Source organism: Cupressus sempervirens, chromosome 5 (assembly GCF_028749045.1).
Source record: "Cupressus sempervirens isolate cs-2001-9-10 chromosome 5, ASM2874904v1, whole genome shotgun sequence".
Classification (NCBI taxonomy): domain Eukaryota; kingdom Viridiplantae; phylum Streptophyta; class Pinopsida; order Cupressales; family Cupressaceae; genus Cupressus; species Cupressus sempervirens.
Genome location: NC_143122.1, coordinates 1,045,063,666 through 1,045,088,795, shown reverse-complemented (window position 1 = coordinate 1,045,088,795; position 25,130 = coordinate 1,045,063,666). Strand labels below are relative to the sequence as shown.

At 35.7% G+C, this 25,130-nt stretch overlaps 1 protein-coding gene across 8 annotated transcripts in view; it reads right to left on the bottom strand.

Moving 5' to 3' along the window:
- Window positions 1–441: 441 nt before the first annotated feature.
- Window positions 442–25,130, bottom strand: part of ABCC13 (multidrug resistance-associated protein 11) — a 412,318-nt gene continuing 387,629 nt past the window's right edge. For 2 of the 8 annotated variants that reach the window (XM_089833423.1, XM_089833424.1), the window contains exons 28-36: window positions 14,965–15,087; window positions 12,879–12,977; window positions 12,526–12,618; window positions 12,257–12,367; window positions 11,999–12,160; window positions 11,671–11,858; window positions 11,244–11,433; window positions 3,049–3,216; window positions 442–704 (exon numbers count right to left, since the gene is read on the bottom strand). In XM_089833423.1, the coding sequence (XP_089689549.1) occupies window positions 624–704; window positions 3,049–3,216; window positions 11,244–11,433; window positions 11,671–11,858; window positions 11,999–12,160; window positions 12,257–12,367; window positions 12,526–12,618; window positions 12,879–12,977; window positions 14,965–15,087 (1,215 nt within the window). In that variant the 3' untranslated portion in view covers window positions 442–623. Of the gene's footprint in view, window positions 705–3,048; window positions 3,217–11,243; window positions 11,434–11,670; window positions 11,859–11,998; window positions 12,178–12,256; window positions 12,381–12,525; window positions 12,619–12,878; window positions 12,978–14,964; window positions 15,088–25,130 lie in introns of those variants that run through there. The other 6 variants (XR_016365178.1, XR_016365179.1, XR_016365177.1 and 3 more) reach the window with 6 other exon arrangements.

The window sequence follows — 25,130 nt, the reverse complement described above, 5'->3', positions numbered from 1 at the left end:
GACACCTTTAAAAAACTATATAATAATAAACAAGATTAAAAATTTCATATACTTATTTCAAGTGCACTTCCAACTCTATTGACACAACTTTTGTTTTTCTAAAATCCCAAGAACCTTAAAATTTAATCTTAATGCGTTATATGATGGTAGCATGAATAAAATTTGGGAAAAATAATTTCAAGGCATAATCATGTGCAATAATGCCAATCTTTATCTCTACATACTAAATTTGACCGCATAAAAACCTCCAACTTAATCCTATGAAGATGTATCCCTTCATTAGATCAAAACCTTGCATAACTTGTCATGGTTTCTAACACGAAAGTATGAAATCTTGTTGTAAGAAATGTGATATTCAAGGAATACACACTATTTTTTAGCTCTTAGCCAATTAAGGAATATTAAAGGTCTTTAACAACATCATATAAAATATAATTATGATTTCCAGAGCAAAAGGGGAGGTTTGCATTAAATAGCAGAATGTCTTTAGATGGCTATTTTCTCTGAGTTGGGTAAATAATTTATCTTTCAAATAATTGGGTAAATAAAGGGGAGAATTTAATTTCATCCCATTTTTAGAAGTATTGTAGCATCTGAAAATTAACAATCAAATTCTATTCCATTTATTGAAAAGCAGCTTTTGCAAAGCTAGAAAATTTGGAGCTATCATTTTGTAAAAGTGCTTGTGGATTTCCATCTTCTACCTGTAAAACATGTTGGAACCAAAAAAAAAAACAAAAAAAACAAAAAACAAAATTTTTGCACATTAGAAACGAATAATAATTTCATGCACCCACTATGGGGAGAATAAACATGCTATGCTATTTAGTGCACATTACACTTTATGTGACTACTTTTTGTAAGTAATTTTTTTTTTTGAAACAACTACAATGATATGAACATATTGGGAAAACAGTTTTGTTTGAGATAGCTACAATAAAATCAACATATTAAGAAATATACTATGAATTATTTTTGCAAGGCTGTTAAAAAGTAACCCATAACTTAAAAGGTATGGCAAAGAAGGTGAAAAATACATTGAAAATTAAATTAAGATAAAATAAAATGCTAGAGTATCTAATAATCAAATTTCAAGTGGGTGATGTTTGAGAAGCTTCTTTCATAATTTATAAAAGAAAGAAGAAAAAAAATAATAAAAAAAATTAAAAAAAATCATATGAATGGGCTTTATTGCAACAATATGTTCAAGCACAAGAGATAATCGTAAAAGAAAAAAGGAAAAATAGAAAAACAAAAAACACTTCATGTGGATGGGCTTTATTGCAATAATATGTTCAAGCACAAGAGATAATTGTGAAGATGCTGAAGGATGTCTAATGGCTAAAAACTATTTAATGATTTGACTTAGAAAAGGTCACAAGTTATAATCGAGAGGGATTTTATCTTCAAAGGAATAAAACTGTTCAAGCTATGTGAAAAAGATTTGATACGAATAACAATGGTTGCCTTTTCCCATGCCAAACTCTTCTTTTATATTTACCTTTTATTTCAAAATTCATTTTCCTTCCCCTGCCTCATATTTCCTCTGAAGGTGTTTTGAGACTAACATTTCATTTGGCTCACATGGAAAACCTAGCTATTACTCGCCAAGTTGTTTGAGTACTCTTGAGTTTTTGTATGGCATGAGTATTTACAAGTCTACCCCTTGAGTTTGTAGAGTCAATTTTTTAGTTGAAACTCACTAGGTTTTTTTTGGCACGTCTTTGATGAAAAGTCACAATGTAACAATATTTTTTCCTTTTTACTTAGCATTTAAATTTGTAAGACAAACCATGAAGAATTGTCAATAGTTGCCAAAATTTACCACCAATTGTTTAATCAATGCTAGATAAACAAAACTTTCTTCGCATACCATAACTTCAAATTGTTAGAATTTTTCTTGCCTAATAGGAAACTCATAATGATGATATTAAAAGACAATAATCATGAATTCATCATAGTTATCAATTAATAGCTAGCTCCACTATTGGACTTCACATTATGATGTGATTTTGTAATCCATAATTATTCAAGAATCAAATTTATAAAAAACATTTCCTCATGGTTTTTTAAATTTATTTGATACAATCATAATTAAATTTTGCAAAAATAAATGTTCTTTTAAAAAGATTTTAGTGTTTTTAAGTTGTTTAATTGAAAATTTGGAATTGTCAAATGCTCTTTAAGTTAAAGTTTGTGAACTAGAATTATGACAACTTAAAGTATTATTATTTCCTTAACTTTATTACTTTAACATATAAGAAATAGGCTATGGGCCTCTAATATGCCCTTAATAGTTTACACCCTTATGTTTTGCACCTTTATCCATTGGGCATTGTGTCAAACAATTTGCATTAATGTGGTTATAGTAATTTTCTGTTTTTGTAGACTATGTAGCTTGTAAGATTTTCATGCTACACAAATATTTGGAGTTCATTGTCCAAAAAAACTTGGTGACCACTAAATTGATACGTTTTTGATAAACACAACAAAATGACATTGATAAATCATCAACATTTTATATTCCAAAAATTAAGCTAAGGGTCACCTTGAGCTTACAATTGAGAAGGGCGCATAACAATGTATGGGGAAATAAATTGTTGTATCTCACATCTAAATTTCCTCTTTGTAAGTTGAATTAGTTAATAGATTGAGTGATATGATTCAATTGGCAAATTTGTAGCAATAAAGCCTTCACAACCACTACTACTTTTGTACCCTTCTATAGGCTCTTATCTTTATGCAACTGAGAGGATAGATTGTTGGAGTATAAAGTGACAAAGAAACAAAATAAAACAACATTTTTTTGGTATACTACTTATATGGTATTTCAAATCTTAACTAGTATTTGTAAAATGAATTTTGCTAATTGACAATATCATTTATCTTTTTGTACAAAAAATCAAATTCATCAAAAAAAAATCTCTACATAAAACTTGATAATTTATAATTCGTGTTTAATTTCTTAGAAATCATACTCATGAATTACTAGCAATTTATTACCAACACATAAGAAATTTACGATAAAGGAATTCAAATCTGACTTACAATAGTCCCTTGGTCAAAGATAAGAACACGATCCATGTTGGCAATGGTAGTTATACGGTGTGCTATTGTTATCATTGTCATACCCTTGCATTCTCTTGCCACAGTATCCTTGATTAGTGTAGTAGTTTCTGGGTCTACATTCGCAGTGCATTCATCTAAGCACAACACCTACAATTCACCAAAAGATCCATATATAAAATAGATATTTAATAAATAATTCGTTTAATTTTCCCAAAAATAATTTTGTTTGCATGGGCTCAGATAGGAAATTATAGATATGGCTCACTAAAAATTATGGTTTAAATAATAAGATTTTTTTAAAACTCACATATATGCTTCAAATGATAAATTCTGAAATTTAATTAAATCTTCCAACATTTAACAATATTGGTTACACATTATTTGCTTTAAGAGAAGAAGTATATCTCAATAGACAATGTTTTAATAAAGTAACTCATGTAGGTAGAACCAAAACCCTATCATCCAAAAAATAGACAACAATCATAGTTCAACAAAGTCTTGGAATGGGGGTGAGGTTTTGGGCATGAAGGGACCAAGGGTGTAAGTTTGGGGAAGGTAGGGTGATATTGGTGTAAACATAGTATAATATTTAAAACATAGTAGTAAACACCAAACAATGTCCATGGAAAAAACAAAATAGGGAATCCAAAAGACAAAAGAAGAGAAACCTAAGTACTCCTCATAGCCGACTAGTCCATAATTGAAGGATACAATCTAGGGCAGAGGTGTGTGCGAGCCTTGGACCATCTTGAGAAGCCACTGGAGATAGGGTGAAGATGGAGAGTGTACCTCATAGATCTAGTGTGACTCAAAGAATGGTTGAGCGACCTCTTTGTTTGCTGGGCAGGTGACCCAAGAGTGAACAAGGAGGTGACGAGATGGTTTAAAGTCTATCTCGATGGGAATTGGAGCTCAAGAATGTGATTATGCAGTTGTATGGCCTCTTGGATCTAAAGGGCAAGACACTTCTGATCAATGTATACGAAGAAAGAAGATAGGCTCCCACACCCTCTAAACAAACAATAAAAACTCCCTATGATCTCATAGTAGATGGGGCAACGAAAAACAAAGTGGGTCTTTGACTTTGCCTCACCAAGAGTGTAGAGGCAACAAAGTTTGTCCTCTCTATCGATGTGATGGTTTGTCTGTATATGTAGCTGATGGGAGCCTACCCTAAAGGACCTCAAGGAGGTGCAAAGGGCATATGTCCTATGAGGGATAAGGTACCAAGGGCGAGCAATGATCTCGTCCTAGATATCCATGTAGTGCTTAGCACAGAAAGTCATCCTCAGGTGGAGCCCCCCAAAGGACTTACTCCATGTTGTGATGATGTACTGTATGTGAATTTCGGTCCTGACATACTCATTTAGCTCCTGCTAAGGGGGAAGGGGATGAGTTGGGGTATCTAAGGGAGAACTAAAAGGGGGGAAGGTGATCCATTGAGATCCCAACTAAATCGAGAAGAGAAGAGGCCTGGGAAAACCAATAGCGAGCTCTGTGAGATGGGTTAGACCTTGCAACCGCCTCGGAAGAGCAATAGGCTTCTTAAGAGTATCTATGAGGACCTTTAGAGGAGTTCGCAAATCCCTAAACTCGATGGAGAAACAAAATTAAATCAAAGATAGTCCCAACCCTGAAAGGATGAGCACCGAACTCAACCAAGATGATATTGTGGGGCGTTGATTGATGGCATATGATAATGTGTTATAGGAGGGTTTGGACTCTCTCAACTGAAGCCTAGTCAAATTCAAGGAGAGAGGGCCCATAGACGATTTTGTTATAGAGGATAGTTTGCCAGACCAAGGAGTCCAAGAGGGACATCTTGGTCGTGGTATCCTGAAAGAGATGTCTGAAGCACTCTCTCTCGAACATAGCCAGGGAATCAAGTCCCTTATGAACCCGAGGCTTCATAGCAAGTCAGAAGCTGAAACGTGGTCCAAAGAACTTAACCCCCAAGTAAGTATAGGAGGAGGTGATATTGATATCAACACCTTGAAAGTGGAAATGGAGATGTGAGGTCTTCAAGTAGTTGAAGACCATCACTTAGGTCTTTCCCAAGTTCACGAGTAACAACCACAAAACATAGGAGGCCAAACCATCAAGAAATTGTTGAAGCCCTCTTAAATTGGAAGCAATTCAATTTAATGGCGATTTAGGACCCATTTAATGCAAAGTCATTATTTATTTGCATTTCTCTGCTTTTCTTCTTATTTCTCCTAGGTAGAATTAGGGTAGAACCTAATAGAACCTCCTTAATGTTCCTATTTCATAACACAAGACTTGAGGTAGGATATATCCACTTGGATCCTCCCTTGCCTTCCTCCTATCACTCATAATCTATTTTCTACATTGAAACTATTTTTTATCGAAAATTGTAGCTGATTTCTGAACACCGAGACCTATTTCGGGACCTAGAGGGATCTCGAGGGTTTTAGGGACATGCTAGCAGGGACACAGTGCATCCTTGTTTAAGACCTATTTTGGGTCCGCTTCTTGGGTCCCAAGTTCAGGTTATTTCATCTTGTAAAATTCAAAGTACAATCGGTCTGTGAGAGAAAGTTTATTCCAAGCCATTTAGAAGCCCATCCATTTGCCTCATTTTGCATCATACATTCATAACAAGCATTCAAGCCATCTTCAAGTACATTCAAGGAGATCCTTTTGTAAGTCATTGAAGAGGAGACCTCTTGCATTCATACTTCTTGTGCATTTACATCCTCTTGATCTATTCGATTGGTGAAGTGAGCATATTGCATTTGATTTGAGATATTATGCTATTGTAAGCTTAATTTGTGCATTTATTTCACATTTTCAGTATTTCAATTACTTCAATTTCAAGGTCGATTCCTAAATTGGGGTTTGACGAAGACAAACCCCCCATCAACAAAGCATAACCATTTTTCTTGTAGGTTGTGGATCTTGGAAGGAAAAACAAAGTGCAGATTTAGATACCCTTTTTGCAGAACTTCGAAGACTTGAAATGTGTTTCATGTTCCAACACCATTTAGCATAGACACACTTCATCCTTGCCATTTCAACTCGGCTTGAGAAAGTCGACCTTGCCATATAGTTGGACAATTTCTGGGTTTCGTAGATCTCATAGTTTGCATTCTAGCATGCACGAATCAATAGTTCTGAAGATCATCTGACGACCCAATTACAGGTTTGGATTTTGCAAGGTGAGTTTTCTTTCCTTCTTTATTTCACTTCACATTTCCATTTTCATACATTGAGCTTTGCATTGCACATCTACTTTTATTGCTCTTGCTACATCCAGGTTTTAAGGATTTGTCATTCTTTCTCCAACTCTATAACCATTAGATTGTTGTTTGCATTAGTGCTCTTTCATCACTTGGTCAACAATAATCTTCTTAGATCTAGTTACCTTAGAATTAGAATTGAAAGGATCAATTTCCTTGATTCCCCTTTGAGGTGCTAGGTTATGTGATAAACTTGGGTTTACTTCCTCACTTCGTCCCCCTACATCTTTTGGTCCCCTTATTTTCATATGTTTTTCATTTACAGTACACTAGCCTAACAAAACTTGTTGGGCTAGTTACTCTACCTCTTTCATGTCTTGTATTGGTTGACTAGCATGATACACATGCTAGACCATTTTACCTATCCTAGCACATTTTAAATCATTCACATGGAGTACCAAATACAGATTTTGATTATGGCTGAGAGAACATTAGCCTTGGGGACTCGATATGGTTTCTTGCTTATCCTCAAATCTATTCATTATTGTTTCATCACGTTTTGCACACAACTCTTGTGAATCTCTTTATGGATTATGCACAATCCTAAAGAATGGATTCTTCATGAACACCATCAATTTAGGAAGTGAGCACCCTTAAGATTGGGCCTCTCTTTTTTTTGCACATACAAATATATGCTAAATCTCATATATGGGTAACACATCCCCATTAAACATGCGAAACGCCTTACACATGTAACACATTTTCTTTTTGCATGATTCATAATGAGAAGTACATTTCTCATTGACAAACAGATCACACCACTTCTTGCTCTGCTTGTCCCTAGTTAGTGATTTCTTTCTTATTATGATCTTGGAGTTAGTAAAGACTCAATCCCTTGGGGGCTTGATGGACTCTTTGTCTCCTTGATTGTGATGAGATTATCTTATGTCTTGTGCTATACTTTACCACGAGTTTAGATTGAGTCCATACTCTCGCTAAAGTAGGGGCAAGACATGCTATCTTAAATTGGAAGCACTTCAATTTAATGATGCTTTAACATGCATTTAATGTGGAGTCATCATTTATTTGCATTTCTCCCCTTTTCTTGTCATTTCTTCTCAATTCTCCTAGGAAAAATTAGGGTAGGACCTAATAGATCCTACTTAGTATTTCTATTTCATAATGCAAAACTCAAGGGAGGATATATTCAGTAGGGTTCTCCCTTGCCTTCTTCCACTTACTCAAAATCTATTTTTTGCACCTAATCTGATGTTTATTGAAAACTGCTCTTGATTTATGAAGATTGGGACTTGTTTTGGGACCTTGAAGGAATCCCAAGAGTTTTAGGGCTTGTCCTTGCTTGGGACCTATTTTGGGCCCGCTTCTTGGGTCTTGAGTCCGTGTTAATCTAGGGTACAAAAATTGAAGTACAATTGGCCTATGGGTGAAAGTTTATTTTGAGCCCTTTATAAGCTCATCCATTGCCTCATTTTGCATCATACATTCATAGCAATCATTCACACTCAAGCACCAATGTCTTCAAGTATTCAAGCATTCGAGTCATCTTCAAGTACATTCAAAGAGATCCTTTTGCAAGTCATTAGAGAGGAGATCTCTTGCATTCATACTTCTTATTATATATTCACATCCTCTTGATCCATTTGATTGGTGAAGTGAGCATATTGCATTTGATTTGAGAGATCATACTATTGTAAGGTGACTTCATACATTTACTTTACATTTCTAGTATTTCAATTACTTCAATTTCAAGGTTAATTCCTAAATTGGGGTTTGACCAAGGTAAACCCCCATCACCAAAATAAAACAATTTTTCTTGAAGGTTGTGGATCTTAGAAGGAAAAACAGAGTGCGGATTTGGATACCCTTTTTGCAGAACCTCATAGACTCGAAATTTGTTTAATGATCATACACTGTTTAGCTAGGATACACTTCATCACTGTCTTTTTGACCCAATTACTCCATTTCAACCCTACATGAGAAAGTCGACCCTGCTAGACAACTGAACGATTTTTGGGTTTTGTAGATCTCACAAATTGTGATCTAGCTTGAGAGAATCGACAATTTCAAGATTGTTTGGCAACCTGTTTATAGGTTTGTATTTTGCAAGGTGAGTTTTCTTTCCTTCTTTATTTCATGACACATTTCCATTTTATTCTTTCTCGAACTCTATAACCATTAGATCTTTGTTTACATTAGTGCTCCTTCATCATTTGTTTACCTTAGAATTGAAAGGACCAATTTCCTTGATTCTCCTATGAGGTGCTCGGTTATGTGATGAAATTAAGTTTACTTCCTAGCTTCACATTTCCCCTACACAGAACTACATCATCAAAAAAGAGAAAAATGGATATCAAAAACCTAGTGTAAGCAGCAGCCATTCTTAGGAAGCAAGAAGTCCCAAAGGGAAGTCTTGAGCTCATCAATGTAGATATCGAAGAGAGTAGGGAAGAGAAGGCATGCCTACTTCACCTGATGGTGCTCTGAATGGGATCCAAAAATCCCTGTGGAGTCCTGAGCCTGTCCACCACACTCATATAAACTCATGATAACTATCAGCAGAGTCTCCGAATTCGCAATGTCTCTAAGTCTTTGAAAGAGAGTTGTCCAAGGAAAAGAATCAAAAGCTTTGCAAAAGTCAACAAAGTAATAGTAGACTTTTGTTGAGTAGTATTGAGCCTCCTCAATGATAGTCTGCAAAGTCCGAATATGGTCCATGGTATGAAATTTGCTATGAAGTCAACCTACCCTCTAGCGACAATGTCAATTATTGAGCTCCCTAGATAAGATAGTAGTCAACATGGTGGCATAGATTTTTGCAAAAGTATACCCAACCAAGATGGTCCTGTAGTTGGCAGAGTCCAAGACCGACTTGACCTTATGGATCGTGTAGATATTGTGTCCTGACTAAGAGTCGGAAAAGCTAGTACAAACCACTTTGTTAAAGAGCACTGCGAGAAGGGAACCCTAAATAGTAATACCGAGCTTGGAACCTTTGCTCATTTGTTGTGTTCCTACTATTCATGTATATGACTGATCGAGGATCTTGTAGGGAGTGGAGGTGTGGGAGACTAGTGAGCTGTGATCTAGGGCAGGGGGAAGGAGGAGGGCAAGGGAACAAGGTATGCAATAAGAGCTTTGGAGATTGTAGAAGGGAGGCACAAAGGGATCTACAATACATCATGAAGAACATCCACTTCTTATGGTGAAGAAGGTGACAGTAGTCGAGCCTCAATTGGATGAACGAAGGGGAAAGGATGGAGAAAGCCAAACAAATCAAGAGGTGGAAGGACTTTCTATCCTCATTAAACCACTGATTCATGGGGCAAGAAACCCTGCACTTGGGGTTGCGACAAAGGGAGTAGGTGTGGTGGGAACTGAAGAGGAGGGAAATTCTCCCAGTGTGACTGCAAGTAAAGAAAACATGGAGGGAGCATCCCTAGAGTTGGTGAAGGAATCTTGGGAGAAGACCAATCTAAGGTGATGGAGAAAGAGGTCACAATCACTCTTAGTGAAGCAAAAGGAGGTGTGGGGGGACCACCTCAAGAATGGGGCGTGGGGGTGGAGGGAAGGCCTTGAAGGTGAGGTTAAGGAATGATTGATCAAGGGAAGGCAAGAGATGGTGAAGCGACAGATGGAGGGGATGAAAGAAGCATAGGAAAGAGCATAGTTGACAATGTTCGTGCCACTGTAGTGAGGTCAGCAGGTGAAAAGACCTAAACCAAGATAAAAGGAGAGTCCATTCAGGATCACCAAGGCCGACGACTTCGATAATCGTAATAGATGGTGGCCATGTAGAGTGAGGGAACCTTGTTTGTCATCTGCAAATCACTGTATGCCTATCGTGCTTGGATCTAGCTCATTTGTAGAAATTACACTTGACCCATGATCATGGAGGGGAGTCTAATGGTCTTTAATCCGTACATTAAAGTCCCCTAGAACGATGATAAAACCTAAAGGTATGTTCATGTAGATCCTTGAAAGGGTTGCCACTCTCTATGCTATGAATTGCATAGTATGGGAAAGACGATAGACAATAACACACTACAATGAAGGTATCTCTGCAATGTAATGTCATCCGGCCAATGCGGATCCACATGAATCAGGGAAAACTGTCAAAGCGAGCCACAAAAGTTGAGTTGAAAAGATAGTCTATGACCAAACAAGAAACCCCACTAGAATCCTTGACCCCCCTAGACCATTTGACCTCATCTCTAAATGTCGACAACGATTGATAATCCGAGATGCTAGGAAGAGGACGGATGGGACTCTCATGAGATTGAGATCCACAACTGCACTAAGCCTTGTTTTCTTGACTTGTAAATTGGGTGAAAATTGCACTAAGCTTTTCTTTTGTAGACTTGGGCTTGGTATCTATGTAGCTGAGCTTCTCTCTACATCTAAAACATCTTGAATTTCTACTGTTTCTTATGAATTTAGGCTAGGAGAGACAAGAAACATAATCATGCCATACTCAACATCAAGATGCATTGTAGTGTGTTGACTACTAGAATATCATAGGGGGGAAGAAGGGCCCACAAACCATGCTTCTATAGTTAGTATTCCAAGTAGAAAATGGCCAAGAATACGAGGGAAAGTCATTGAATTAAGGTGTTTGGTGCCGACTGGTGAGCAAATGCTAGAAATTAGCTGTTTAATTAAATTTTAGGTCATTTACTTCTCTATACATTTTGGGATGACAATCCAAATCTTTTAGTTTTATATATAATTTGATTTCCTATTTTTGTGCAGGTTTATATTATTTTACATTTTCTGAGTTAAAATAGATGCACTGAGATAGAAACTGGAACACAATACATATAATCCTGCATCTTGGTTCTGGTCTCTCTAAAGTTTTGGTTATCCAACTTTTCTGTAGTTATATTGAGTACATGCTTAACCACAACTTCTTTCATATCAACAAAACATTTGGAAATAGTGACCATATATGTGTACCTTGGAAGACTTCAGCAATGCACGTACTAGACAAAGTAATTGACGCTGCCCAGTGGAGAAGCACTTCCCTTCTTCTGTTACATGGCTATAGATCCCACCATTTGATACAACTGCCTCTTTCATATGGCACTTTTGAAGGATATCCCATATTGTTAAATCAGAATTGTTACTGAAGGGATCCAGATTTTCTCTACAAAGAAGGCAAGCTAACATGTTTATTTTATGCAAGTAGACACATGTCCAAGCCACAAACATACAAAGCCTAAAAAAACGGCTTCATTGTGATTTCTACTACAATTTAAATACTTTCATAGCTGTAATACCCTTATAGAAAAATATATTAAAAAGAAATTGAAATTAAGATTTCACCAAAAATACAAAAATAATGTCGTTGAAAATCAGTTGCATTAATTGAGTACGAACCCACCTTAATGTTCCTTCAAATAGAAATGGAGTTTGGGGGACAATAGTCAGCCCGGAGCGGAGTTCTTTGAGAGAAACCTTTGCAATGTCCACATTATCAATGAATATTTTTCCATCAGAGACTGGAGTGAGGCGAAATAGAGCATTGAGGATACTAGACTTTCCGGCACCTGTTCTTCCAGCTATTCCAACCTGTCAAAAATGAAAAGAATCAAAATTATCCACCGAAATATGACAAGCATATCTACATTCCCTAGAGTTTCCTTCCCCTCAAAACATGGTTATCGATTTCAATGGTACAATGAAATATAAAATGTAAAAAATTGAGAAACCTGCTCGCCTGCGTGTATACTGAATGATACTGCTTGCAGAGCTGGTGGTAAAAATGGCATATATCTCAAGGTAACCTTGTTGAATTCAATATGTCCTTCATTTGGCCAACTTGGGTCAACAAATAAGTTCCCCTCCATTTCTTCAGGACAAACTTCCATGTACTGAGATAAGGAAAGATCTTAAATGACATACGAAAAAGTGAAAGTAAGTTGTATACTTTTGAAAAGGTGGAAAACATAAAGTTTTCAACTCTTTACCTGCTGTATCCTCTCAACTGAAATCATTTCCTTTTCAGTTTCTGTAAAACTTGTAAGGAGACCATTCAACAGTGAAATAATTGGAATCGCATATGATAGAGCCAATCCTACCTACAGTTTCAGTCTAATCCACAATGATTAACCAGGAATACATAATGCATAAACCACTTGGCAAGTAGGAAGTATCGTCATGAATGATAAGATCATGAATTTTAGAAAAATAATCACAGTCAACAGTAACAGAATACTTGATAAGACATAAAACATACCAGGCCTGCTGTGCCAGAATTAAAAGGTGATGTTTTGTAGTGACCAATAACAGCCATGATGCTGATGAAATAGATAACAAATGCTGCCAACAACTGAAGTTACATACATGATCAATTATAAGTTTCCAATATAAATCAGTTCAGTTATTCATTCACTTGTATGAAAGCATAAATTCTTTAGGAGCTCTTTCGTTACAAAACTATATTCAATAAATGTGGTTTGACTCTTCAATGTAAGTTACTCAAGCACATGATTTCTGTTACATTCAACCTATTTTATTAAGCCATCTGATAAACATGATCAAATTTAGAAGATAAGTGCACTGGTCACTAAAAATGTAATTATATCAGACCTGGAGACGTATAGAGAGCCAAACACTTGCTGCAAGTTCTGAGTAAGAAGCTTGCTGATTCAACATGACGTGCTTACGATTTGTAGAGGCAAAAATTTGCTGCACACAAAAATAAAAGTGTCATGTTGTAGCTTGGCATATCAATATTTGGACATAGAAAGCAATTCAGGACATGAACTAATAATAACAGTGAACTTTGTTGTACCCATGGTAAATTCAACACATTGTATGAATGTCTCTAGAAGGTGCCAAAGATGATGCAGATAATGAAAGGGGAATGCTTCAATAAAACCAACCATTCAGCCTTCTCAAAAATCAGAAGTCAAAGTTGTGCAAGTTTGAAGTTCCAAGTTGTCTTTTTGTAAGACCGACTTATCTCATTTAATGTAGTTAAAAAATAGAAAACAAACGTTAATTTTAAAAAAACTTGAGCAAAGACTACCCAAAATTTATTTTTATTTTCATGAGAATACTTCAAGAAGTGGTTATAAGGTAGTTATAGAATGCAAGCCTATATACAAGGATTCTGGTGTTGTAAGGGGCATTTCGCTCTCAGAATTTTTATATAAGGGTTTAGAGTCTTTAGACTTGAACAATTTTGCAAAGAATTAAAAACATTTTGATCATGCGGTAATGGTGTTTTCTGTGTCATTATTAATCTGTCATTTAAATTGATTAAGATCTTTGATGTCTTAAGCCTTTTTTGTAAAAACAATTAGTCTTATTCATAAAGAAAGACATAGAATTGCAACCATTTCCTGATATCTTGATCTAAATGCGTTGATGCAAACTATTTTCAAGTGTGTATATTGTTATAAAATCCATCATAAAACTCTTTAGGAGCATAAATCTTGAGTTTTATGATGAATTTTTCCTAGTTTCAAGTAAGTCTGTTAAATCCAAAAAATATTATTTCTGGACACATTGTCAAGGTTTCAATAAATCAATTTCTTCAAATATTTTATGCATTCCTTCCAATTCCCTTTTTTCAGTAAAAAGTACACAAAAATCCAAAATTCCTATTATATGAGAGAGTTGTCCATTTCAAACACAGAGGAAAGTGGTTAGTTTAATAACAACTTAATCAGTGGTTGGAACTTTTTGTCATTACCCATTGGACAAACTATATTGAACATCTGCAGTGACCAATCTGTTTGGCAACATCAGTACACAGGTTTTTAAGAACAAGGTTGAGGAGTTTCCAAGAATCGAATATACCAACTTATGTTGGAGCTTTAAAATTATTCATCCGCTTATATCCAATACTAAAATGATAGACTTAGTTATTCTAAAGACGAACTACTGAAAAAATATAAAATAAAATAAATTCATTGTATACTCGAGAGAAATCCCTGATGGATGTACTCCTGACTGTAACTTCAATGCACTTCCATACGTAACTGTAGCCCTTAATTTGTGATTCAAGATCCATTTGATCTCGGTGATTCTATGTCTAGCCAAAACAATGTACCTATCCCATATGAATAGATGCCAATTGGGTGTCAATACATGTATGTTCCATATTGACAGATGTCTATTCCAGATGAATAGAAGTACTTGATGTACAGATGAATGAACACTATAATACTTTTGTTGAAATTTCATAAAGAAAAAATTAGTGATAAATCTGAGGTAAGTTGGTCTCTGCACTTGTATGTTTGTAACAACAGTATGACCCAGTAACCCATGATCTTAACTTTTTGTGATATATAATTGTTTCTGAATCCAAGGATTGACAGTATACAATATGATTTCACCAATGTATTTTATAATTCATGTTCCAATTAAAGTTTTGGGGAACATTTCTAATATGCTAATTTTAAGTTAGTCCAGTCAGAGTCTTCATCCTTTAGAAATTTGTGCATTTCTGCAAACAAGTAAATTTTCATTCATAAACAGCTTTTACAAAGGAAGTAGCTAATTTGTTGGAAATTTATATATTTTTAAGCTTAAAACTTTATGATTGAGATGTGTAGCAATTTAACATTATCTTTCATAATCCTGTCTATCCTTGTGAGAGAATTTCTTAAGGCAGGCATTATTTGATATAATGGCAGTATGAATTATACGAAAAGGTAAACATTACCTGTCTTGCAAATGCTCTGATTGTTGAGGCACCATCAAGTGCTTCTGTAAAGGATGTATAAATTGGTGAGCGAGACACACTATCCAATCTTCGCAGTTCACGGGACGTAGCTCTGTAATAAACCTGAAATAAAAATACAAAGTATAGATGATTAATCATAAGACCTTAGTCAAACATCTCCCTGACCACTAATTTAACTTTGATTATCATATTTGCTTTTTTTATGTGCTCTGATACTGATAAAGAGAGTAAGAGTATCTTCTACTAAAAGAAGGTAAATGCACAAGGGGGAAACTTTTGGAGTTAATCTTGTGCAAATTGAACTATCCATATCCTCTATTCAAAATTCAAGTTAAGAAACAAATCCAAATATTTGTTCATGACCGCAGTCTCAATCTGTTTATATGGTGATTTGCTAAATATTTTGGAGTCTCATATCTGATTTGGAGTTTTAATTTTTGACATGATTTTCTTCATTTCATTGCAAAATAACACACAAAGGAAATGATATAGATTTCCAAGGATATGAGCAATTACAAAGACAAATCTATTGAAAATGATTCTGATGTAAAATATGCATGGCTGTTACATCAAATATACTCCCGCTACAATGCTAGAACATGCATAACATTACATGCAACATACCCACATGATTCCTCTACAATATCATCAAGCCCGTATGAGATATCATATCCAAATTACAACAATGAATGGGATAGCCAACCACAAAACTGAACAATGTAATATACCTGTAAATCCTGCAGCGAATCCACCAAGAGGGTTGATTTAGGTTATCATCCATATCACCAAACTATCTAGGGTTTCAATCCCAAGGTTTTAGAGGGCCTTCAAGCTCACAAAAAATACTAAAAATCAAAATAACAATCTCTAGAATAATTCTTCACAATTCCTTTTTTCCTCCTATAAAAGCCTTTTCGATATTTTGAGAGAAATACTTTATTTTATTCCCTTCAAAATGCAACATTATACTATAATTTAAAGTTGACATTATAATAAAGTCACTTTATTAATTAAATGACTTTTTGTTGGGTGGATATTTTGCAATCGACAGTTTGTTAAAATTCAATTGTTAAATAGGTAGACCAACCACAGCATATGAGACAGAGTCTCTCCTACTTTTAAAGGAAGGCTCCCCCTTCTCACCATTCCTTGGATCAACTCAAGGTAAGCAAGAAGTTGAGAGATTTTGAAAGGGTGTTACCAATATTCTTTTGACAAGTCCACGACTCTGCACTTTGAGCAACTCTGAATATTTGTTCAATAACCTCCGGGTCTAGGCTGATGATAACCTTACCATCTGCATTCTTAACTGTTTTGGTCTTAGGACTGAAATGTTGAGCACATCCTAAGACGAATTCTGGTCTTAGGGAAGCCATAGGAAAAGTAGACACTAGATGAATGTTGCTTCTCTTGACCTGTCTCATCTCTTTGTTAGGAGCTTCGACCCTTTGTAAGAAATCAGCTATGTCTACATGTCCAATCTTTGTGTCAAATACTTGATCCAGCTGAGATGAGAAAAGAGATGCAGTTGCATGAGCTAACTCCTTTTCATATTGGTACTTCATTTTTCCTTTGGATTCTGTAGATGCGGGCATGTCTTGTGCCACAACATGGAAATTCCAAAGAATGAATACATCATTTGAAGGGATTGACTCCATGAAGATGTTAGTCTTTGATTGGAAAAGGTGGATCTATAAAGAACAAGGTGTTCGGAGTATTGATTAGATACTCATGGAACACATGAGATGAATGGAAATGATATAGAAGGCTCATGCAAAGGGCCAAAGTGGGACTTAGGAGGATGGATTGTATGTGGGTAAGGATGCAAATGGTCAAGAATGCAAGCTAGGCACATAGGGATGCGTGCAAATGACGACTATGATATCTAAAAGGGTGACCTTTTACCAAAATCGATTTCTCTAGATGTAATTACATGTTGTAATTACTTGAGGTAAACATGTAATTGGGTTCGGAGGATGTAATTACATGTGTAGGAAAATTGATGTAATTGCATATATAGGAAAATTGATGTAATTGCATATAGAGGAAAATGGACGTAATATGCATTGACATGAAAAGGTGAAATGTGAAAAGATGTAGTAATATGCATCAAAATGCATACAAATTGGGAAAGCAAATCACACTCTCCATGGACAAACACATGTTTAAACATGCATGTAAATGGAGTTGGAGATGTAAATCGCACTTTCCCAGTCCTATTGCATGTTAAAAAATATGCAATATGTATTGTGCTTTGTGCGTTTTTGGCCTTGGAAGGAAAAATCATGGACTTGGGATGCATTTACATGCATTAGATTGCAAAATTGCACTCTCCATATGTAATGTCCCCGTTTTGACAAGTCTGTGCAATTGATGGAGTTAGCTCATCATGGTGACCCTCGTGAGTTGATAGGTTGTTTTGGGGGTCCCAATTGTAGACTTACTATTTTTAGTAAGTCTATTTTTGACAATTTCTATTTTTGGCAGTGTAGTGGGTGGCTTTGGCAGTTGGTCGTCACCTGCAATAAATAAGGTTAATAATTGCTTGATCTATTATTTATTCATTAATTACTAAATTGCATTATTATAATAATATTTATATTATTATAATAATGACATTAAGAGATATTTTTAAAAAGTGTGTTGGGAAGTTTCAAGTGTTGTATTCTTTTGGGAAACTTCCACAATTTCTGAAGTGAAGTTTTTTAAGAAACTTGTTAGAATTGGTAATCTTTCCTTGGTTGTATTTATTAAATGGGATAAACCAAGGTATCCCTTATGTTGTTTGTCCTCTAGTCCACATGTGAGGACAAGTCTATTTTGTAATTCCTTTATTAAGGAAAATAGTTATTCCTCCTTAAGAGGATTATGACACTTGTTATGCACACACTTATGAATGTGACAATCATTCACATGGGAGTTACAAATGACTCCTCCTCTCATCTCTTTATAAGAGATGCTTCTCTCTCATTCTTAACATACAATCACTATGTAGTTCTTGTAATGAGCCTTGGCTCCATTTTCTCTCTTCTCTCTCCTTCTTTCATTCTTTAGGCATTTGCCTCATTCATATTATTCACAAGGGGTTTTCTTTGCTTTCCCCTTTCAAATCTTTGTCTCCCCTTGATTCATTGGTGGTTGTTCATTCTTTCACTCTCTCTTTGGATCTGAGTTTATGGTAACTATTTTCACAAACTCTCTTGGATTAATTGTTAATTCTTTTATTTTAGTTCATTTCGATGTTATTATTTCTAACAAAACTTTTGTCAACAAAGGATTATAAATAGGAACTCATTTCATTGGGAAAAGAATGCTTCGTTATTTATTTGCTTTTGTTGCTTTTGTGGCTTTTTAAAATTATGTTATTGTGGCCCTTGCTGAAGTATAAGGGTTGAGTCTGAAATTCTGAGAAGTTCTTGGCAATTGTACTGAAGTATACAATTGGCCAACATCTCCTACTGTAAATTCTAGGGCTAAGGAGAATAATCTAGAATATTATATTTCTCATTGATTATCTAGCTGAGGGTTTCTGTGAAGATTTGTCGAGAATTGCTTTGGATAGTATTATAATCTGTTGCTGAGGTATAACAAATTTCAAATATCTCCTACTGTATTTGCTGTGTTTTGGAGATTGGTTTGAAGTGTTGTCTGGATTCAAAAGGAATAGAATTGGCCCTTCATTTTGAAGGATTGCGTACTGAGGGAGCAAGGATTTCATAGTAAGGGATTGCCGAATTGCATCTGGAGGCAACATTTTGTGCATTTTAATTGTGTTGAGTGAATTTTGAGCCAAATTCGTCCATCAAGGGGATAGACAGCTTTATCATTGGATCTCCAATTTCATTTCTAGTCATTGGGATTAAGGAGGCTGGCTTGCATATTTATTAGTTGTAATTCAAGTTTGATTAAGAACTGATCAGCATAGGGGCTGGAAAGTGTATCCTTGAAGACTTGCGTTGATGTTTATATGCCCTGCGGTTTAAGTTTGGGACCAGTAGCCAATCTCCATGTCTTGTATCTGATACTGGGTGGGCTGCGTTGCCTAGTAGAAGGATGGGTGTTGTGGAGGCTTCTCGAATACAATTCAGATCAGTCTTCCAACAGTGGTTCAGTCTAAAAGCTTAAGGCAACAACATTGTGACTTACAATGAAGGAATTCTATGCACACTGATCTGTCCAACTGGAGTATTGCTCCATTAGATATCAAGTTCTAGTTATTTGTATGTTGATTTCCTTTGCATATGCACTCAAAAGAAATAAAGTGTTTTGGTTATTTAAATCAGTTGTGTTCAGTATTTCATTGAAGCAATCTATTATTATAAAATATATGTTCCAAAACTTTGAGAATTAAAAATACAAATACAAAGTTCCAAATTGTGCATCATCATTCCAATTGGAAGCTAGCTAGGTTATTACACCATAAGCCATTACATGTAACACATAGCACGTAAAAAGCCATGTCTATGCAAATTGCACCCTTGGATGGCCATTAAATGTTTTAAAAACTTAGTTTTTATTTGCCTAATGTCATGTCCCCTCTCTAGCCTGACTAGCAGAGTCATGAGAGTTGGCCTATTATTGGAGTCTCGTAGGCTAGCAGTGGTGGATAAAGACTCATACTATATACTCAGTGACCAAAGTTGGTTCTACAGTCAGTTTGAGAGCTAGTTAGGGCAGTTCCTTAATTTTAGGGATTTTCCTAAAACTTAGGAGGTTGTGGCAGTGATGAGATTTGAGGCTCCTCGGGACTAGTATATGATTTTAGTTTCAGGGTGATAGGGTATATTCCCTAGTTTCTAGTAGCATCCATAGTTTTTAGGAATGGGACTGCCAGTTAGCCCACATTGCCTAACATTACTCACAGGTAGGTGACATGACCCATTCACTAATTATTTGGTTGGTTTGGCTTTCCAGTTGAATAAAAGGAAACTAAGTTTGCGTTTAAATAAGTTAAAATAAAGCTATTTATATAGCTAATTGGAGTAATATGGGGATTTTGGCTTCATCTAGTCAAGCGTGCCTGTGTTATAGCTCGTTGGAAAGGTCTTGAATTATTATAACTTATTGCATCATCTGAAGACCTTTGGGAACCTAGAGTTGAGTTATTTGAGGAAAGGGGTGTTTTTCCTATACATAAAGGCCTTTTAATTGAGAAGATGCCATTTTATAATAAAGGGAAAGACATATTCTCTCTTTAGCATTCTTTCATTATCTTTTACATCTTCATTCTTGGTATTTGCAATTTTGCTCTGCAGAGAGATCCTAGAGGACTGGGACACAAACCCTAGAGCCTAGCTATTGGGATGCAAACCCCAATAGATGGTTTCAGCAACATTCTACAGTAATGTTTCAATAGTTGACAAAGATTGTTAAATTCAGCATTTGGGGTGCTTGTGCGTTGCATGTTGAGGGTCTTGTTTGGCACGTTGGGATCTTCTTGCTGCCTTGGAGTGACTATAGTAGCCGTATGACTACCTTTCAGCTGACACGTGATTTGTTGGTTGGCTTATGTCAGCCATCTCTACCCTTTTGGTGTGTGGCCGGTCCATTCTTGTAGTGGTGTCTTCATTCCTTGTTTGTAAACACCTTTGCTAGCATACTAATTACATATCTTGCCTGGTACAATTTGTAGCTATTCTGGTTGATTGAATATTATATTATTTGCTGCTGTTGTTAATTATTGTTTTACTTATATCTTGAAAATACAAAAAAGAAGAAACAATCTTTTTGCAAATTCTATCTAATTCTCTAAGACCACAAGGAAAGCACAAGAAAATCTATTATTTTAATTAAAATTTACAGAAGTTCAGTGAAAGGATCCTTTTGGGATCTTTCACCTAAGTCCATAAATTGCCTTTCTAGTGCAAAAATGCACTCTCAAGAGGCAATTGCATGTAAAGGGGATTTTTAATGTAAAGTGGACTCTAGGAAGTCCATTACATGCATTTCTAAGCCAAAATTAAACTCTAGGAATGCATTTGCATGAAAACATGTAAATTGAGTTTGCATAACTTAAAAGACCAATTAAGTTCATGTTTAATTGATTTTTGAGTCAATAGTAATTAATTGGGTCAAAAATAATATTTACACGTGTACATATTATTCAAAAAGTAATATTGAACTTAGATTTTTAAAATAAAATATAAAGTAACTCTCAAAAATAATTAAACTATATAGTTAATAAAGTCACTTAAGCGAAAAATTTAAAAGCAACTCAACATGAAAGTATAACAAAAAGTGCTCTATAGTCACTTAAGTGATAACTTAAAAACATAATGTAAATTTTTGTTATATTTTTCAAAAAGTGAATGCCAACATTAAAATATAACATGATATTTTAAATATGCAATTGCATCTGGAAAGTCCACCTTTTGGGCACCTAAATGACCATGTCTTTTGACTGCCAAGTCCGATTAAGCCCTCATATATACCAAATCGAAGGGAAACTGAAAGCAAGGGACTCGACGACACCAAAAGATTAAAAGCAACTAAACACACTCGAAAATGTGTAATGTTCTTGTCATAAAATAAATAATTAATCAAACCTTTGTGTATGGGCCAATTGATTTAGTATATCTCAGACCCATTTTTATTTAATTGTTTCCATAGGTGTGGCCATCGGCTATCTTTGTAAACCCTCAAAAAGTTCCTCTGAAAGGTATTTAAGCACATGTAAGTAGTAGTTGGTATGCGATTTGGATTATTTCTTTGTATTGCGAATTCTTATTGGAATTTAGTATTGTTCACCATTTCAGAAGTGAAAGATCTTCCCTACTTGGCTCTTACGGTTTCGGTGGGAAGCAACCCTCACTCTATTCCGTCCATTGTACTTCTTTGCTTCAGATCTGGCAAATCCAGAAGACCATTTTAGTCTAGAATATATATCTGTCTTTATTGGTTATTATCTCAATATACTCTGGTGTTTTTTTATTACTATTTCCTTGAAGTTTTCAATTCCATTTTGGAGGACTTAGAAGTAGTAGATCAGAAGAAAAAACTGCACTGCACCACCTCTATCACTGTACGACTTCTTACTCCTCACTGTTCGCCTCATTTTCAACACCATACGCCACCTTCTCCACATCGTACGACCTCCTAGACACCACTGTATGACCTTCCAATCACCCCATACGGTCCTCCCAGTCTCAACCATACGACCCTCAATATTAACCGTACAACTTCCTAGTCTCGACTGTATGACTCCTTAGCCTTGACCTTGCAGCCTAGTAGCTACTACCGTACGACTCAGACACTCTCCCTCCAAGCAGTACAATGCCTATTGTTTGATGCCCTCGAATTGAGACGAAATTGGGTATACAAAGGATTCATGTCTTTACTATGGGGATTAGAGCATTACAAAATGCAAAAAAGCATGATGAAGGCTTCAAAAATCAAGCATAGGCTTTCATAAAACGAAAAATGAAAAAGGACTTGATGAAAGCCTTCAGTAAAAAGATTCATTGTACAAATTGGGGTCGATTGATTGATCAATGTTAGCTAATTAAATAATGAACTATCTAGGAGAAATGCGAAAGTAAGTTGAAAACATTTCGTACTGTTACCTACATTTTGTGGTGACAAAATGCAGGACAATAGCTGGCTCTGTCTAGGGAATGTTACTCGTTTGTTCTTGAAAACAAAGAGTGACATAGAATCTAGTTCCCTCAGTGCCTTCATCCACTCCATTGGGCTTTAGAGTTAGGCGACTAACCAAAACAAAATCTAAAAACAAAGACCCTATGACTTGAAAAACATAAAACATGTACAAGAAGTACTTATCTGATAATCATTGGAAGTGATATTTCAGATGTTGTCCATTGTAAGATAGTGGCATTGGTGTTCCATTACACTATGCAAGCCAGAAACTGTTTTCTCTTGCAATTTGATGAATCGTGAAAGGTCCCTGTTGTGAGGTTTTCACACATCGCCCCAAAATCTTGGGGACCCCCTTTTTAATAGCCTTTAGGGCCAGTGGAGAAGGTTAGATGTATTTTTCACCCGGTTTCAACTTGATTTTCCAGAGCTATCAGTTCTATCCTTAAGCCGAATAAGTTCAAAATTGATTTCAACTTGGCAGGATAAGATTGTGAATTTTGTACTTAGACGATTTCTTTTGAAAATTTGGATTTAATTGTAAATTTGAATGATTTTCAGATAAGGAAATTTTTCGTTAGACTTAGGTTCTTGGAAAATCTTATTTTTTTTTTTGGTGAAATAGAATTTAATTTTGTAAGATGAAGTTAAATTGCAAAATCGATTTTTACTCTAGAGGCAATTTTATTTTTTGTCATAAAATTTTAATTATTTAGCAAAATCGATTTAGAGGAAAATTGCAAAAATTGGCTTTAATAGATTAAATTTGCCTTGAAAGCTTTTGGTATTTAATGAAATTGGTAAATTAATATTAAGAAATGGCTTTTGGTTAGCCAAAATTCAACTTCAAGGATGAATTAATTAGCAAACCCTCATTAAATAGAAATTTTTAGCATCCCCAAGGCACCATTCAATTTCATTTTGCAATTTGTGGTTAATTAGTAAATTAAAAGTGCAGTTTTCATTTTAGAAAATTAAAATTTTGGCAAAGTATTTAAAGTGGGCCACTAACTTAGCTTTAATTTTGGTTTTTTTTTCCTCTATAGGACCAAGTCGGCTAGCCTGGGAGGAAGGTGAAAGCTGCTATAAAGGGAGTCCCCTCCCATTTCATTTTCATCAATTCATTTGCTCCTCATGCTTGCGCGAATTTGAAGCAAGGGCAGATTTCCAGACTTGGGCGAAATTGGTGGAAGGCAGTTTTTTGGTGATTTTTGGGCAATTTCTCCATTGCCATTGTTGGGCGATTTGTCTAAGGGCCAGATTTTTTGCGTTTTTGGGGATTTTTGCTCCACTTTGTGGGCTGCGATTTGTGCCCTAGGTGGCAGATTTTACAGATTTTGCTCCTTCTTTGCTTAGCCGAATTTTGTGGAAGGGCAGATTTTTTTTCATGCTTAGCCGAATTTTGTGGGGGCCGAAATTTGTGGAAGACAAAATTCTGATTTTCTAGAGGGGCTGCAATTTTTATATCAGATTTGGGCAATTTTGTTGGGAGAAGAGATACATAGGAAAGTTTGATTTTTGCATAGAAGGCAAGTGTTGGATAAGCTTAGAGGCTTTGTTTTCTAATTTGCAAAGGGATTTGTAATTCTTTGATGTCATATCTCGGGTTCCGAAAAGTTGCTGTAAGATTATTAGTTAAGGTGAAAGTCATCATCTAGAGTTGCAAGGAGTGCTTCAGCTGACATCCATTCTTTCGCTCTTTTCTAAGAATTGCACTACTTGGTTCTTCTTGCCTTTTGGTCCACCACTCTACCATCCCGTAATAGGGCGACGAGCATGGAGGATGATAGTGCAAGTAAGAATCCCAAGCGGGCAAACGCTAAGAAAGACAAAGAGGATATGACGCCCAAAACTTCCTTCTTCTCGAAAATGAAGAAAATAACCGATACTAATATCGCTACAGTGGACATGATACGGATGAGGGACAGACTAAAGGAAGGACAATCCCCCTTGGCAAAGAGGATATACAAGAGCGGAATTGTACATGCAGCAGCTTTTCCTCCTACTTTGCCTTGTCCGGAATTGATTATGGAGTGTGCATCCAGATTTGATCTAGACAGTAAATCCATCATTTTTGGCGAAGGGAAGAGAGTGTTGGCCAACATTGGCGAACAAGCAATTGAAGAGACATTTAATATTCCCCAGAGCAAGGGCATGACAGTTGTAATGGTGGATCAGGCGGCCAAATCATTTCAAGGTAACCAAGAGGCCTACTTCTCACATCTAAAGCGGAATTGGATACATGAAGGAAGGAAAGGAGTTAACAAATCAACAAGGCTTACAGTGGCAGATTTCAAGCCGGAATATGGCGATCTCATTGTTCTTCTCAGCCGGATCATGGGCCTAGCTCAAGCTATGCAATTCGAAAACTGGATGTACTTCTTCATTGATGAAATTGAAAAGGGAAAAGGAAAATTTGATTGGGCTAGGATCATAAGTGAAAATTTAGAGTTGCAACTTAGAACAGTTCAAAACCAAAGGCAATTCTACATGGGATCCTATCTGTTTTACTTAATTGCTAGATTGTATGAGAGTCCGGGACTTAGGGCCTT